This window comes from Cetorhinus maximus, chromosome 13 (assembly GCF_964194155.1).
Source record: "Cetorhinus maximus chromosome 13, sCetMax3.hap1.1, whole genome shotgun sequence".
NCBI lineage: Eukaryota > Metazoa > Chordata > Chondrichthyes > Lamniformes > Cetorhinidae > Cetorhinus > Cetorhinus maximus.
This window is the reverse complement of record NC_135891.1, coordinates 104,127,061-104,146,044: the sequence shown is the minus strand read 5'-3', so window position 1 is coordinate 104,146,044 and position 18,984 is coordinate 104,127,061. Positions and strand designations below refer to the sequence as shown.

The window sequence follows — 18,984 nt, the reverse complement described above, 5'->3', positions numbered from 1 at the left end:
TCAGATGGTATGACAGCATCTGCGTTTCCCATGAGATTGACAGTGTGAAACATTTGTTCACTGCTCTTTGTCTTGTCGCATATTTCATCGTCATGTTTTGGTTCGTCCAGCACCTCATATATATTTCTGATGGGATACTGATAATTATTCTTCTTGCCTGAAGGTACCCGTTTGTACAGTCTGTTTGGATCAGTGCACGGCTCTTTATAGCTGCTTTAGTGCACTGCTCCTTCAAATGGCCCTTTCTGACACATGCCTTGCAGAATTGCTGGAAAGCTGGGCATTTCCTTGGTGGATGCATAAGGCCACACTTTCCACATGTTTTGCTAGGTTTGGGTGTTCTAGTAACTGCATCAACAACTGGGGTTGTACTTAGAACTTGTAAGCTTTGTCAACCTGTGAGGATTGCTTCGTACTTACTTACATCCTCGAGTAGTTCTTCAATGCTATATATTTTGGGCTTGTCTAGCAGATCTTTCTGGAACGCTTCCATGGGAGTGGATGTGTTCACAGCTCTTTATTTGAGCACTATCTCGGCACTGTGTCATCAAAGCTTTTCTGTGCGCTCACCAAGCTGCAATTTCAGCACACTCCAGCGCTGTGACATTGCTGTGTTATGACCAAAACATCGAGGTCCTCTCATGCCATGTAGCACAATCTAAGGCTGTCCACTATGTTGTACCTGTACTTAATTTTGCTGTCACACTGTTTGACCACTGCTAAGCACCATGCCATGTTGTTATAATGATATAAAGGCACCAATAGCTCATAAGGGGTTGTGCAAACACGTTGTGGGTTCATTTATTTAGACTAGGCACATGAGAACAGATATACATGGATAGAAAACTTGAAGACATCAGCAGCAGCACTGTGTGTGTGTGCACGCTCTGCTGAGGAGCAAAAGTGAAGCTAAGACTGGATCACATGACACTCCCCTTCGAGTGATGTCATGCTGCTATCCCTTAAAGGCATGTTACAACAAACAGAAAAAGCAAAGTGCAGCAAGGGAGAAACTATTTCCTTATAGCAGGACAGGATGTAAGCAAAGAAAAGCAGTATTTAAAAAAATGGTAGAATGGTTTTTGTGAACAAGAAGTGCAATTTTTTTAAATTTAGAAATCTGTCAGGATCTCTGTAACCACTGTGAACCCAAAGATTGCACAACTGCTAAATCTGGCAGATGTTTGGACAAAATGCATTTGTGTTTTATTGTGTACTTCTTGTCCAATCATTTGACATTTTTGTGGTGCAAAATAATGAAATCAGCAGCCAGAAAAGAAAAACAAACTCGGTGTACAGTAAACATTTGGGAGCTCAGTGCACTTAAATGCACATTATTTTGAAAGAAATTCTGGATTATCTGGCAGTATCCACTTATAGTAAGGAAATACATTTTCTTAGCTAACCATGAAATAAAGCTTGCAAGCTGCTAAGCAAGGGGATGTGCAGCTGATATTATGGAGACTACATATTTAGGTGCAGCCATCGTAGCAGTTGCAAATCCTGATTTGTAATTTAAAATATTAAATATATATTTAACCAGTAAAAATGCAACTAAGCAGGAAATTTGAGATTTCCTCGAATTAGGGAGGGGCTCATTCTACTTGAATGAAAAGTGTGTACACCCATTTATTGCAAAAGAGTGCATCATAAAAGTAAATCATTACAAAACATCTTCCATCAATTTGCTTGTGATGTTTTTTTTTTTGACTGTCATATTTTGAAAAAAAAACTAAAATTAAGAAATTTGAGATTCTTATTATAGTGTATATTCTTGCCTGCCTGCCGAATGTTTTTATGATTAATAATGGAAAATACACAGTTTTATAACACGGGGCCCACTCGATGTCCTTGCTGCTTGGAACGGAGCCTGCAATTCTTATGCAACGGAGTTTCTCTCCTTCTGCCTTCCCTCCTCCTGCTTTCAGGCTGCTTTGTTCTTCTGTCGTTTTGTTACTATGCGTGTGAACATACTAAGATAATGTACATGGATGATATTGAGCTGCATAAAACACAAGCAGGGCCATCCACTTGCCCCAAACTGGTACAGAAGAGAAACCCCACAGGCTAGGGGGCACTGTTTTAAAATTAGGGGACACCCTTTTAGGACTGAGATGAGGAGAATTTTTTTCTCTCAGGGGGTTGTGCAACTTTGGAATTCTCTGCCTCAGAAGGTGGTGGAGGCGGGGTCATTGAATATTTTTACGGCAGAGGTAGATAGATTCTTGTTAGGCAAGGGAATCAAAGGTTATCAGGGTTAGATGGGAACGTGGAAATCGAAACACTAGATGATCAGCCATGATCTTATTGAATGGCAGACCAGGCTTGAGGGGCCGAATGGTCTACTCCTGTCCTTATTTCTTATGTTCGTATGACCTTCCCTACATCATAAGATCAGAAATGGGGATGTTCGTTGATGATTGCACAATGTTCAGCACCATTTGCACCTCCTCATACACTGAAGCAGTCCGAGTCCAAATGCAGCAAGGCCTAGACAACATTCAGGCTTGGGCTGATAAGTGGCAAATGATATCCGTGCCATGCAAGTGCAAGGCAATGACCATCTCCAACAAGAGAGAATCTAATCACCTCCCCATGATATTCAAATGCATTACCATTGCTGAATCCCTCACTATCCACATCACAGAATCACAGAATTTTAATGGCACAGAAGGAGGCCGTTCGGCCCATCATATCTGCGCCAGCTCTCCAAATGAGCATTATGACCTGGTGCCATTGCCCTGCCTTTTCCCCGCACCCCTGCGCATTGTTTCTATTCAAATAATCATCTAATTACCTCTTGAATGCCTCGATTGAACCTGCCTCTACCACACTTCCAGGCAATGCATTCCAGACCTGTACTACTCGTTGTGTGAAAAAGTGTTTTCTGCTCTCCCCACCTGTCCTACCACCTTCAATGACCTATGTATATATACATCCATTTCTTTCTGCTCCTGAACCTCCTTCAAACTTTCACCCCTTATTTTATATTGTCTGTCCATGTTCTTCCTACCAAAATGCATCACCTCACACTTCTCCACATTGAACTACTTTTGCAAACACTTTAAATCTGTGCCCTCTCATTCTTGATCCTTTTATGAGCGAGAACAGCTTCTCCCTATCTACTTTGTCCAGCCCATTCATGATTTTGAACATCTCTATCAAATCTCCTCTTAGCCACCTTCTCTCCAAGGAGAACAGTCCCAGCCCCTCCAATCTAGCTTTGTTACTGAAGTTTCTCATCCCTGGAACCATTCTTGTAAACCTCTTCTGCACACTCTCCAATGTGTTCACATTCTTCCTACAATGTGGCGCCCAGAACTGTACACAATACTCCTGCTGAGGTGTAACAAGTGTCTTATGTAAATTCAACATAGCCTCCTTTCTCCTTGCCCCTGTTAATAAAGCCCAGGATACTATATGCTTTATTAACTGCTCTCTCCACCTGTCCTGCCACCTTCAATGATGTATGCACATATACACCCAGGTCTTTCTGATCCTGCACCCCCTTCAAAATTTCACCCCTTATTTTATATTGTCTGTCCATGTTCTTCCTACCAAAATGCATCACCTCACACTTCTCCACATTGAACTTCATCTGCCACCTATCTGCCCACTCCACCAACTTGTCTATGTCCTTTTGAAGTTCTACACTGTCCTCCTCGCAGTTTACAATACTCCCAAGCTTCGTATCATCCGCAAACTTTGAAATTGTCCCCTGCACACCAAGATTGGGGAAATTACCACTGACCAGAAACTGAAATGGACCAGTGATATAAATATTATGGCTACAACAGCATGTCTGAGGCTGTAAATTCTGAGGTGAGTAATTCACCTCTGACTCCTCAAAGTCTGTCCGTCATAACAAGGCACAAGTCAGGAATGTGATAGAATAATCTGTCACAGCATCTGCAGTATTTTGCTTTTACCATCCAGGACTAGGTAACCTGCTTGATCGGCACCCATCCACCAACCTAAATATTCACTCCCTCCACCACACATGCAAAGGAATAGACTTATTTATCTCAAAATAGCAGTGTGCACTATTAATAGTCATTTGGTGTTACAGAACTTGAGTATTGCTGAAAAAAGAGATGTTTTTTGTCGAAGCTTTTCCTCTTGCACTCATCAGGACATTATTTTCTTGTGAATTGTCCTGATGAGTGCAAGACAAAACGCTTTGACAAAAACTGCAGCAATTCAAGAAGGCAGCTCACCATCACCTTTTCAAGGACAATTAGATATGGGCAACCAATGCTGGCCTTGCCAGCGATGTCCACATCCCATGAAAGAATAAAAAAAAGTATCTTCTGATCATATTTAAAGTATTAACATATTCTTAAGAAAAACAAAATGTTAATATTTAAAGTATAGTTGAGTAGATACAAGTAAAAGATAAAGGAGACATTCAAGAATTTAAAATGCTGTTCATCAAAGTTCTGAGCATCCTGATTAAGTGATTGCACTGCTGTTTTGAGATAAATAAGCCTTATGCACAGGTGTTGGATACCTGACCATATGGTGGCTGTTTGGAATTGTACTTTGTGAACTGTTAGTGGAGGTGGTGAGGGCATCAGAGCATTGCGAAAGTGTAAAATCACTATTTTATACTTTATTTTAATGATTGTCTAGAACTATGTTATGAATTATGATTATTCTATTTTTATTGACATCATGATTCAGTACCTGCCGTCATGTTGATTCTTCAACAAACCAATTATATACTTGCCTGCCTCCCCACGCTTCCCTGCTTATATATTTCACACTTTCGATTGTCTCGTGATTTCCAACAGGCTCCAGTCCAAAGGACATCATGGCCACTCCCTGCCCCAAACACTCACTTCTCTCCACCCTGGAACTTTTTGATTTACCATTAGACTAATTATAATTTTTAACATCTATCAAAAATGAAATTTCACTAATGATTGTGAAAAAATGTGGCTTAATTATAGTAAGCTCTTCTGAGACTAGAATCATTGTAAATTCACAATTCTCTGTGTTATTCACAATATCATTTTCCACACAGTTATGACTCTACATATTATAAACTGAGTTTCAGAATAGATGAGAGAATCAAACACACACTAGATTGAGATGAAAGGTCATTGACTTGAAACATAGCTGTTTCTCTCCCCACAGATGCTGCCAGACTTGCTGACTATTTACAGCATTTTCTGTTTTTACACTGGATTGACATTTAACTGAACCTGTACCACTAGTTGGGATAAAAATTGTCCAAGCTGTGCCACTGATTCTACCCTACACATCTTATTAACATTTTCATAAAAATGCCTGAAATGATCTGTCTGAGTTTATTACTGCAGTGTCCTACCCAGAAGGGTAGAACCAATACCACGGCTTGGATAATTTCTATCTCAACCACTCATCCCTTTTCACAATCTTAGTATTTCAATAAGTAATTGTCCTACCGATAAAGGTACAAAACTCATTTGTTCTTTTAAGTTTTGTTTCCCATCAGCTCATTCCTAAATTATTTGAAATTGGTGTTGAATGCATATATTAAGATATATTTAGATCTTGCACAACAGTAGTGAATGGCTGCTTAGAAATACTTTGATCTTGCTTAATATTGGACACTATAAGAAAACCCTTCTACCCAGCTCAAATGTTATGATATTCCTTTGCTAAAAAGATTTGTACTTTTCAGATATAGAAATTATTTCTAGAAAGTTTCTCTCATGTTACGAGATGACTGCCTTATAGCCAGCATGTATTCTTGTTTTCCTGTCACATTTGCCCACATCAAGTTAAAACCTCAGATACCTACAATTATTAATGTAGAACCAGTTAGCACCAACCAATTAATCAATTAATGAACTATAATCATCTTGTGAGACTGTCTATGACGCAGTTATATAGGAAAGAAAAGAATATAGGAAAAAAGAACAAATGATTTGCCATAATTTAGCACCTCCAATAACCACCAGCTGTTGCAAAGTGCTTTACAGCCAATGAGTACCTTTCAGATGTAATGCTGTGTGGCCGAAAAGCCACCATACATCATTGATAGTATCTTCTGGTTGGGTGGTGCTTGGTGAAATAAGTGTCACATCCTGCATCTTATTGATTTAATAATATAGAAATGAAGAAAAAAATTGGCAAAATATGGCGGATGCTAGAAATTGAAAACAGAAATGACAAGAACTGAAAACACACAGCATGTTGATTACATCTGTGGAAAGAACAGCCAAGTTATTGGTTCAGTTACGGACCTTTCTTCCGAAATGCAATTTGCTCCTGTCAAATGCACTTTCAAGTAAAGTAGCCTGAGTTTATTAACCATGTTTGAACACAATTTGATAGAGTAAAAAATATTTAGAATGAGACGTAAAATTACCGGGATCAGATAATGAACAAAATAATTAGTATGTAGATTAATGAGCTATATTTGTTCAATGCCTTTTTTCTATACAGATGTTTTGTCTAATTTTAAAAGAACATGAATTCTCTAAAACATAGAATGCAACTGAGAAATCAGGGAACTAAAGCAATGGTTTTCTTCTGGAGACTTTCGGCTATTAAATATGTAAAGATTTATACTTTGGCATTAACGTTATTGGATGTGGGTTTTCTGTGGAAGTTTTTTGATGGAAGTTCACCCTGTTGCAGTATTTGACAAACAGGAAAAGACCTAAGTAATGTCTACTCGTTTGTTTTCAATTGGTTGGTCAGTAGCTGGCATATCCTCTAAAATCCTCAGAGTAATCAAAATATTTCCAAGAACTGTTTCAGTGCTTGCTTTAGCAGTGTCGTCAGTCGAGCAAAACATTCTGTGAAATATGATAAATACACAACTGTGATTATTGGAACTTAGCAGAAATGTAAAGTGAAAATGAATTGATTTTATTTAAAGCTAATTCTAGTTGCTGTGACTGTTGCACTACACTTTACTCCTCATTGACATAGGAAGTAAATTAAGAGTAATATTGAGGATTGTCTCTGTAATCTGTTGTCAACATTTAAGATTTCATCAAACCATGCCAGGTTTTAAAGCCTGTTCTGATTTATTAGAATCAACTTTAAATTATTGCCGTTGGAAAAATGTACACCTCTGAATTGATTTAATTTATGAGGTCCTGTACTCAAAGTGGTAGCCTTTCATTCCAACATTCACTTTTGTCATTTTTCTTTTAAAAAAATACCTACTTATTCTATCACAACTTGTAGCTTACGTACATGTGGTAAAAATAGTCAATAAAACTTAATGAGAAAAACTTCAGTGCAGCGCAAAGATTGAACTCCATGGCATGTTGCCAATTCCTACACAGTAATTTCTTGTGGAAGGAGAACCAGGACAGTGGCTAGATAAAGTAGATGCACCTTCCTGGGGACTGAAAGTCAGAGCAAAATTCATCATATTACATGCCAGCCTTCTTAATAGCTTAGCACAGAGGAACATTGGCAGAAGCATGGGAGCACCATTATCCAGTAATGACGTTATATCTTTGCAGAGGAAATAGGAAGAAAGAAGTAAAAGTATCTAACTATAAACAGTTAACACTCCTGCACTGTATTTTTCAGTATTAAATATATTTCTTATCTTTGAATTGCACCTGATGGACTCCATGCACATCTTGAAAGCTTGAAGTGTTAATTGGATTAAGTCTTGTCACTCAAAATTTTTTTTTTGTACATGTATTTTTCCCTTTGAAATCTACCTCAGCCAAGCTTCTGCCTTGAGGCAATAGAGAAACTGGTCTGGTAAACAGATGTATTAGCAGGTGCGCTTTTGTTGGACAGTTTACTTAAGAAAGTTCTCTTTCTCCTTGGTGGAAGAAGGCTAGAGTGGGATTGTTGCACATGACCCTCTGTTGCTACAAGAGGGCCTTTCTTGTTTAAAAAAAGTAGCTGCTTTAGATTAATTTTATCTGTAAATCTTTTTCTTGTCATAAAATCTCTTTTAATTCATCTAGTTGCATTTTCTACACATGTAATACTCAAAGATCCAAATAGAAGCATGGAGAATTAGAAAATGTTGTTGCCTAGGAAGATAATAAGTATTGGGGTGCTTCCCAATATAAAACATGCGGATTGCAGCAATAAAACAGATACTTTGTCCAGAAATATTGCTATCAATATTAACAGTAACCCCCTTCCGCAACAAGTAGGAAAGGGTTTGGAGGGGTTGTTCAAAATTGAAACTTGTGCAATGCGATCCTAACCCATCCTGTGTGTGCATATCCTGACAATCATATGCCAAGGAACCCTTAATCTCCTTTACGTCCTTATAAGGAATTTTCTGGAGTTTTAACTGCCAGTGTAGGTGTAGAGATGAACAATGCCTGACTTGCTTGCATTTAAACCTGGATCAAAATGAACTTAGTTTACCCTAAAGCTGTTGACTGAGTGAGTTAACTCTTGCCAAATCATTAAGATAAGAGACCATAAATCATGTACTAAATATTGTTTATTTATTACAACTTATGGTTAAATTTTGATACACAAATGCTTAATAGACATACTGTCTACAGCATTGTGTCTTCAGCATTGTTGAGTAGTTGAGCAGCAAACCATTAATGGACAGGTTTAGTTAAAACGAGTAGCAAAGGTTACAGAGGCAATTCAGTGTAACCTGATAAATCAGTATGAATGGATACTGAGCACTATCCATAGCAGTAATAAGAGTATGAGGTTCTAAATTAGCTATATTATTTTAAGGGTAATTCCTTAGGTAGTTGACATGTATAGTTTTGAACAGTCTTTTAATTGGTTCAAGTCTACATGTGATTAACAATGTTCAAAGCTTGTATGTCCTTGGCCCCATGAGCTTTGTGGTTGAGTCAATCTCCTTCCTTCCCTGGGACACAGGCGTTAGCTTCAGGGGTGTTTTAATTTTGTCATTCCACTAAAAAGAAAAGTATTATATTTCTAAACCTCTAGAGAAAACATTATATTTTAAAAGTAAAATGCATGACTTTAAACTTTCATTTTACAAACAGTATTATACAAAATAATTTTATGCATTTAACCTTGGCCAATGGAACTAGATTATTGATAATATCCTGGCAGTACAATTGTGTTACCTTATAAAGAAGCAGAAAATTGTAGCACCAAGACCAGTCACCTTTCGAAAAATCTTGTTCAAGCATTCAGCAAGAAGTGTCACAATATTTACCTTACTTTCATTGATTTTTCATCTCTGTTTTTCAGGATTTCAATTGTGTGGATGATAATTCCCTTTTCTCTTCACCTGATCCATCACTGTCTGATATTGCCGATACTGAGGATTTTAATCTGGATGTTCTTAATCCAAGTATTTGGGATTCAAGCAGCCTACAGTCCAATATAGAGGTCTGTGTTGAAAGGATATGGCTGGATATATTTCACAGTTTGTTGATAACAATGATACACTGACATTGAAAATTCAGGACTTTGATCATTTTGGCACTTAATTGTGTGGTGCTCCAAATAGTTATTAGTTACAAGGGAATAATGGTATTCCCTAGAGGACTCAACCAAGAAGGATATAGAACACCTTCTATCAAAGAGGAGGTCCATAGATATCCTCATTGAGAGGTCTGTTCCTGATCGCACAGTGAAAATGGATCTGCTTGGCTGGCATAACTGGCAGAGGAGTACTAGTAGGGTATGTCAGCAGCCATGGGATATGCAAATGGAACAAAACTGTAATGCTCTTTAGAAAGAAAGTGATTATAATTTTGTTACATCTATTGTGGAGACGAAATCCTTCCCCCGAGCTGGAGCATAAGTTCACTCGCAAATCTAACTTGAGAAAATTTTCATGGCTGGCCTCAGCACTGTTCATGGACTCAAAAGATGATGAACAGAGCCACTGGAAAATTGCAGCATTTTTTCACTGGCACTCTTCTTCATTCTCCCAATTTATATTGGCAATCTTCTCGTTTCCCAGTCCACAGTTTACATTGCATGCTTTCCCCCTGTTCAAACAAATACTTTTCCAGTTGCCCTCAGTTTATGTCGGCATTGTGCCACCGAACCATCTCTATCGCTGTGTACACAATTTTCTCCCTCCCTCAATTATATTAGCACTCTTCACCTGCCCCCAATTCATACTTGTAGTCTTATCGCTCTCCACCCTTCACCTTCCTAACTACCCCCAGCCCATCCATCCTTGGAGGTTAAAACCCTTGCCCTGCCTCTGATGCTAGCAATTCTTCACTTCTTCACAACTGATGACAAACTGACAGGTCTGTAATTACTTGGTTTCTCCCTCCTTTCTTGCAATTTGCAATTTTTCAATCCAAAGTTGCAATTTCTGCATATAGAAGGTTTCAGCAATTGTGCACTGCAATTTTCTTACTTATTTCTTTTAAGACTCGGTGGTGGAAACCCTTATGCCCTTAAGATCTATCAAGCCAACTAAAGAGGCTTTGGAAGCAAATTTCCCAACTATGCTTTTTGCTGTAGGAGTTATGTAGCCCAGCTGTACCAGAAAAGGAGAAGATTACAAGTTAATGTGCCCTTAAAGAAAGGCATCTTGCTTGTAAATTATATTGTTCGTGTCAGAGCCTTATACAAATATCGATAAGATCTTATAATTTAAAGGAAAATCTCCCTGCTATTACAAAAATCTTAGTCTTCTCGGAGTTCCAGATCAGCCTTTCTTACATGTAGGCGTTTACAGTAGGCAATATAGTGGGGTAATTACTATATGCTGGAAGTACTTTCCCTTATAAGTACTAATTGTCTCCTTTAAAAGGCTTGCAGAGAAAGAAAATGATTTTTTAATAGTGATCATCTTTTTCCATTCACCATTATCAGATTTAGTTTGTAGAAATAACAGAACATTATGTCAACTCATGTGTTTTTTCTCAGTATTAGTGTAGTCAGCTATAAAACACTGATGTACTGGACAATTTTAAATTAAAGTACATTCCGATGCTTTAAATCAAGTCAATGTAAACCTTCCATCTGTACTTAACTGTGAGGTTCTTCAATTTATCCAAGACCTTGAAATGGCACTTTATCTGTGTGTTTTTAACAGCTGGGCATGGCCCAGCTATTTTGTTTGACCCCAGAGATCTTCTGCAAGTTTTAATGGCATTGGTGCAGCTATATATAGGGTTCCATCTACTGGGGTAAAGGTTGCATTTGAACAGCAGGCCTTTTTGTTTTAGGTCCCTATTCCAAATTCCTGGCTGGCCTCCCACATTTCTACCCTCCGTAAACTCATCCAAAATTCCGCCAGCCATGTCTTAATTTGCATCAAGTCCTATTCACCTATCACTTCTGTGCTCACTGACCTACATTGGCTCCTGATCAAGCAACATCTTGATTTTAAAATTCTCATCCTTGTTGTCTAATCTCTCCATGTCCTCGCCCCTCCCTAACTCTGTAATCTCATCCAACACCACAGCCCTCTGCAAAAAACTATAAATCAAGTAATAATGGAGAGCAGTAAGAAAGATACTGCAATAATCGCGGGTGACTTTTGAAGAGATATTTCATAATTCTCAACAAATATGTATTCCGTTGAGAAAGGAAGATTGTACAAGAAGGATGAACCGTTCGTGTAACTAAGGGAGTTAAGGATGGCATCAAATTGAAAGAAAAGGAATACAGTGTTGCAAAGATTAGTGGTAGATGAGAAGATTGGGAAAACTTTAAAAAGTAATCAAGGATGACTAAAAATAAACAGAGGGAGAAAATAGATTGAGGGTAAACTAGCAATAAATATAAAAACACAGTTAGAGCTTCTACAAGTTTATATAAAGGAAGAGAGTAACTAAAGCAAACATTGGTCCCTCAGAGGGTGAGACTGGGGAATTAATAATGGGGAACAAGGAAATGGCAGACTTTGAACAAATATTTTGTAACTATCCTCATGGTTGGTTGAAGATACTAAAAGCATCCCAGTAACAGCAGAAAATCAGGAGGCAAAAGGGAGGAACTTAAAACAAGCCTTAACAGTAGAGAAAAAGTACAAGGCAAACTAATGACACTAAACGGTGAATTTCCTTCCCTAAAGGGCATTAGTAAACCATCTGGTTCACAGTCATTATCAATTCCAGATTTTTTTTAATATATTGAATTCAAATTTCATCATTTGCTGTGGTGGGATTTGAACCCAGGTCCCCAGAGCATTACCCAGGATCTCTGGAATACTAGTCCAGTGATAATACCACTATGCCACCACCACCTCTTATATGAAAAGCAAAAGATTAGCATGCTGGTACACCAAGTAATTAGCAAGGCAAACAGAATGTTAGCCTTTATTGCAAGTGTGATGGCGTATAAAAGCATGGAAGTCTTGCTGCAACTGCAGAGGGCTTTGGTAAGACCATGCCAAGAGTAGTGCATACAGTTTTGGCCTCCTTATTTAAGAAGGTGAATATACTTGCATTGAAGGCAGTTTTGAGAAAGTTCACTAGGTTGATTCCTGGGATGAAGGTGTTGTCTTATGAGGGACATTTAAGCAAGTTGGGCCTATACTCATTGGAATTTAGAGGAATGAGAGGCAACCTTATTGAAATACATAAGATTCTGAGGGGGCTTGACAGAGTAGGTGCTGAGAGGATGGTTCCCTTCATGGGGGGATCTAGAACAAGGAACGTAGTTTCATAATAAAGAGTCACCCATTTATGCCTTCTCTGATGGTCATGAGTCTTTAGAATTCGCTACCCCAGAGAGCTGTGGAGTTGAATATATTCAAGGCTGAGATAAGACAGATTCTTGAATTATAGGGGGGAGTCGAGGATTATTGGAAACAGCCAGGAAAGTGGAGTTGAAATTAACTATAATCATATTGAATGGTGGAGCAAATTTGAGGGGCCATGTGGCTTATTCATATTCTTGCTCATGTTTCTTCTGTTCTGATACCTGCTAATTGTGGCCTCTTGACTATCCCCGATATTAATCATTCCACCATTGGAGGCCATACCTTTGGTTCCTAGGCCTAAACTCTGCAATAACCTCTCTACCTCACTTTCATCCTTTAAGTCACTCCTCTAAACCTACCTCTTTGACTAAGTTTTTAGTCATCAATCTGATTTCTCCCTATGTAGCTTGGTGTCATATATTATTTTACGATGCTCTTATGAAGCACATTGTGATGTTTTAATACATTAAAGGCACCAAGTTGTTGTGATTCTATTACTCAGGTTTTTGGTCACATCTGAAGACTTTACTTATTGGCTTTCTTAAGCTGGCTTTTTTGTTAATTTTTAAATATCATAGCCCTAGCATATTACCAAGAGTGAAAAATCTAAATGATGTCTCAAGTGATACACATTGCCGTATTGATGAAGGATGTTGGAGAGTGAAAATCGCAATTTCACAAAGTGAGTTCCAAATCTGAGCTGTACCATTTGGCAGAGGGCAAGGAAAGATAACTGGAGAAAAGATTGGTAGCAAAATAGTTAATGGAGAGAATTGCTAGAGGTTTTAGAGTGACTTACTTGGCATTACTCTCAAAAGGAGAGTAATGCACAGTGTAGGATGCTGTAAAAAAAATTAAGTGGCACGTGTTACTATTATATCACTTTGAATCAGTTGAAGTTAAAGTGTGTAAGAATATTTTCGTTTTCAAGGTATTTACATATTTCTTCTCCTTTCCCCCCAATACAGGTGCTAAAAGGGTTGAATTATGAGGATAGGTTACATACAGTAGTCATGCATTCCCTTGAATATAGAAGATTGAGGGGTGATCTAATTGAGTTTTTTAAGATGGTTAAAGGAATTTTATAGGGTACACAGAGAGAAACTATTACCTCTGATGGGAGAGTCCAGAACAGGGGGGTATAAACTGAAAATTAGAGCTAGGCTGTTCAGGCGATGTCAGGAAGCACCTTATTAACTCAATGGTGGTGGAAATCTGGAGCTCTCTCTGCCAAAGTGTTTTTGAGGCTAGGTCAATTATAGCACATAGATGGTGTTATGATGCAGATTATTCCTGATCTAATGGAATGCTGGAGCATGCTCATTGGGCTAAACTCTTGTTCCTGTGTTCCTCCCCTTTGCTTGCTTTTCAGATGTTTACACATTGCTCTTGTCAGTAGAGAGAGCTGGGGCCATTCACAATATAAATGCTTTTCTTTTGTTGCATATATATGAGTGAATCACTAAAGAGAACTTCACAGAAATAGAATTGCCCTCGTTCTCTCCCGAATGAGTTGGCTTTTACTGGGATATAGTTATAAAGGTGCCAGATGCTTTCCTAAACCTTGCTTCATCCTAGACCTTTCTTCATGTGAGATTGAGGCAGTGAGTGTTGGAAAAATATATGTTCATGGAGAGTATCTCAGTTAAAACTGACCCAGTTTTGAACCTATATTCACATAAACCCTTTTTTCCCAGCAAAATTGACCTAGGAGATCTTGCTTATCCCATTTTTTTTGGAAGGAATTCATATATGAAATAGCTTTTCAGTATGTTTGGGTTATTATTTTGGTTAGCTATTTCAAAACTGATTCCTGCCTGTTTGTGTTTCACAGCTTGCACGTACGTTTTCACTAGGCCTGCCATTTTCAAATCACCTGCAAATCAACAATGGACCGGCTCATCCCTTTCAGGTAATTTTGCTGTCATTAGCTTGCATCCACATTCCAAGTGTGTTATATTGGGTATTGCGAATCTTTCAAGAAGTTTTAGTTTACTAAAAATATATATTTTTCCACAATTTCTAGAAACCTAGTAAGAGGCATCCATTAACAGAGATTGGATTAGATTTTCCTTGGTGATCTATTTTTCATAGAATTGGCCAGATTGTTGCAAAGATTGTTCCCCACATTAGAACTACCAGGTTTCAAGCTACCCTGGAAAGAATGGACTCTTTTAAACCATTTCGGAACATAGGAAGGTAGATATGATCAATTTTCACATCTCTGGAAGGTGAAAGACACAGCATGACTGCAGACATTGCAGCAAACTCCGATCTACATTGTAAATCAGTGCCTGTTTTGACCGTTTGATGGGGATAACTCAGGCTTACACTAGGCCATGTCCGAAACTGCTCCCCAAACTGGACTTTGTTATTTGAATGTTGAAAGCCATACTGATAAGTATTTTAATGGCAGACTTTTTGAACAATCTTACCTGCGTGCCCTGGAGATGATTTTTTTAAATTTAAAAAGCCATATTATTTAAGAGCGTTACAGTTGAAATAATACAATTGTTATATTTGACACATGTCCCTCATGCTTTAAAGCTGCCAGTGAACAAAATGTTCAAAGTGTGACATATTAATATGAAAGCAAATAAAACAAATTTTGCAGTATCACAGTAAGATTTTCCACATTTGAGTGGCCCTGACACTTCTGATGCTCTTACAGACTCCACCACAACCAGAAGAGGAGGAAGAAGCTGATGATGAGGAACCAGAAGAATTGGGACATGCAGAAACATATGCAGAATATGTACCTTCCAAATGTATGTGATGACAAATTGCTGTGGGGTAATTTATCATAGTAGATTTGTGAAGTACTTGCAGTTATGATGTTTTGTCACCAACCACTCTGTTCCCCCAAAGAAGAGGTCATGAAATTTATTCTTAGGGATAAAATTAAGATGTTCTGAAAATAGTAATTTAGTGACAGTGTTGTATGATATTAGTTTTATATGTTAACTACTGCCCTTCTTTGAACATCTCTTTCCTAATCTACCTATGTGGCATTGTTCCACGATTTCATTCCTATCTGTTCACATCATGGTTTTTACATTGCTTCCAACAGCTTCTCCTGTCTCCTCTCATCCATCTCTGTAGTAGGCAATGGCTTTATCCTTGTCCCCCTGCTCTTGATTATTTATGATTCTCTTAGGCGATATCCTGTAGAGACATTGGGTCAGTTTTTTTCACTTCTACATGGATGACATTTAGCTCCTCCTTTCTTACTCCTTCCATTGACCTCAAGGCTTTTGTCACTTTCTCTAATTGCTTATTTGACATTAAGACCTGAATGAACCATTAAATCCTCCAAATTAATATTGACATTATCAAAATCCGTTGATTTGATTTCCGCAAACTCTCAGACACTCAGCTTCATCAAATTCCCTACTCCCATTTAAGAATAGTATCCAAACGTGTGAATCCCTTACATATTGTTCAGCTCTAAGCTTAGCTTCCTACCCCATGTCTAATCCTTTATCGGACATCACCGTCTTCTGCTGAACTGCCAGTTTTCACCCCACCTCCCCTTCTGCTGCCAAAACCTCACCCATGCCCTGGTTTCCTCAATACTTGATTTTTCCAATAGCTTCCTTACTTCCACATTTCATAAAATATAAGTCATCTGGAATGCCATGCACACCTCCACCATTACTGTCCTTCATGAACCATGCTAACTTCCCATACTCCAAGAAATGTTAAAATGATTGTCCCTACTTTAAGATCATGGTTTTGCCCCACTCTACCTGAGCTTTCTTATAAATCCATCCATGCTTTCCTATCAATCTGTTCCATTCTTCTAATGTTAGTTTAACTCCTTGTTCTCTGCACCATCATCAATGACCACTCTTTTAACAACTATTTTACTGTTCTCTGGAACCCCCTCGTTCTATATTTGTGCCTTGTTAGCATTTTTCTACTTCCAGAAACTTACTAAATGTACAAACGTAAATTATTGTTGCCAACTCAGAAACTTACCTTTAATAATCCTGCTATTAAATTGACATATTATTGAATTTGACCGCTGTTTGATTGTTTTAAAAACGGAAATAACTATGATAAAATATTTTCATATGCAGCTAAAATTGGAAATAGCCATCCAGACAAAGTGGTTGAAACAAGTACTTTGTCAAGTGTGCCACCTCCAAACATCAGATACACCCTTTGCCTTCCTGAAGTAACAATTTCAAATGGTTCTCTGTCTGCACTACAACTAGAAGCAATCATTTATGCATGTCAGGTATATTTATTTACTGCTTTTCCTTGGATTAGCTATAAGAACATTGTGGATGTGCTGTGGTTTTACATTGATAAAATATAAAATTGTCAAACTAAAATATGATTCAAACATGATTATTTATATATTTATTCCCAGTATATAGGTGACCCTGGTAAGGCCACACTTATTACCATTCCTAGTTGTCCTAAGACGGTGCTGGGCCTTCTCCTTGCTTTGTTGCAATTGCAGTTTTTAAAGTACTAAATTATAAGTCAGGCATATAATGTTCAACTAAAATCATGCGTAGGAGTGTCTAGTTCCCTTCCCTGAAGAATATTAGCGAATCATTTGGGTTTTTTCCAACAGTCTCGCAGCTTTCCTGTTAATTATTTCTGCTGCCAGCTCCCTTATTAGCTAATTTATTTAATTATATTTTGCAGTTTATCAATGACAAGCTCTTAATGATGTTTCATGCAAAAGACTTGCAGAACAGCCAGCAATAAAAACAATAAAGCAACTTTTTGCGGCCTCATTTAGAATGGAATTTGTTGCCAAGAGTTGTGTGTGTGTGTGTAATTTTAAATTTCCTTGTTCACCTTTTGGAAAAGGCACTCTGCTCCAGGACCTCCATTTAAAGATAATGCAGGTGAAAACACTTCTAGTGGCAAGTTTTCAGCATGCCACTGAGGCATAAAACTGGAGTGCACTTTGGATTCAATGGAAATTAGGGGGTGTTGGTAGCATGGTGGTAATATCACTGGACCAGGCTAATGTTCTGGGGATACAAGTTCAAATTCTATCACAGTAGCTGGTGGAATTTAAATTCAATTAATAAGATCTGGAATTGAATTTTAGTCTTGTGGTCACCATTTCTGAGACTATCCTTGATTATTGTAATAACCCATCTGGTTCACTAATGTTCTTTAAGGAAGGAAATCTACCATCCTTAACTGGTCTGGTCTAAATGTGACTCCAGACCCTCAGGAATGTGGTTGACTCTTAACTTAATGGCCTACCAAGCCACTCAGTTCAAGGGCAGTTAGGGATGGGCAACGAAACATACAAACAAAGGAACAAGGAGCAGGATAGGCCATTTGGCCCTTCGAGCTTGCTCGCTGTTTAATAAGATCGTGGCTGATCTGATAGGAACCTCAAATCTGCATGCCACCTAGCCCCGATAACCTATCACCCCTTGCTTACCAGGAACCTCTCCACCACCGCCCTAAAAATATTTAAAGACTCTGCTTCCACCACTTTTTCAGGAAGAGTTCCAAAGACATTCAACCCTCTGAGACAAAAAATTTTGCCTCATCCCTGTTTTCATAACCCCTTATTTTTATACAGTGACCCCTAGTGTTAGGCAAATGCTGGCTTTGCTAGCAACCCCCCACATCCCATGAAGAAATAAATTAAGGAAATGAAAGTCATGTAGTTTCTGTAAAGGACAGCCAATCTGCAACAGCAATTTTACATCCAGGCGGGAAGTTGAAAATTTACCGCCAGTGTTTATTTTAGTCTTTTTTTTAACTGCAAACGCAATTAAATTGTTAGTGTAACTGATCGGGAGACGGTGCAAAAATTAATTGCAGTAGAATTAATTTACCTTCAATAAATTCAGTCACTAACTTTGGGTACTTCAGTGATATTGTGAGTATAGCTTTGGGTTAATTTATTCTACTTCCTGGATGAGTGCTGCTCCAACAACACTCAAGAAGCTTGACACCATCCAGGACAAAGCAGCCCATTTGATTGGCACCACATCCACAAACATTCACTCCCCCCACTACCGACACACAGTGAGTGGCAGCAGTGTATACCATCTACAAGAAGCACTGCAGGAACTCACCAAGGATCTTTAGATAGCACTTTCCACACCAGTGACCTCTACCATCTAGAAGGACAAGGGCAGCAGACGCACGGGAAACTGCCACCTGGAAATCCCCCTCCAAGCCACTCACCATCCTGATTTGGAAATATATCGCCGTTCCTTCACTGTTGTTGGGTCAACATCATGGAACTCCCTCCCTAACAGCACTGTGGATGTACCTACACCACATGGACTGCAACAATTCAAGAAGGCAGCTCACCACCACCTTCTCAAGGGCAAGTAGGGATGGGCAATAGATGCTGGCCTAACCAGTGATGCCCACATCCCGTGAAT

The 18,984-nt window shown here is 38.5% G+C and overlaps 1 protein-coding gene across 4 annotated transcripts in view; it reads left to right on the top strand.

Moving 5' to 3' along the window:
* The window catches only part of sbno2b (strawberry notch homolog 2b), a 152,623-nt gene that overhangs the window by 73,037 nt on the left and 60,602 nt on the right, over positions 1 to 18,984 (top strand). For all 4 annotated transcript variants that reach the window (XM_078555941.1, XM_078555940.1, XM_078555939.1 and 1 more), the window contains 4 exons: positions 9,172 to 9,312; positions 14,436 to 14,513; positions 15,273 to 15,369; positions 16,684 to 16,844. In XM_078555941.1, the coding sequence (XP_078412067.1) occupies positions 9,172 to 9,312; positions 14,436 to 14,513; positions 15,273 to 15,369; positions 16,684 to 16,844 (477 nt within the window). The remainder of the gene's footprint in view (positions 1 to 9,171; positions 9,313 to 14,435; positions 14,514 to 15,272; positions 15,370 to 16,683; positions 16,845 to 18,984) is intronic.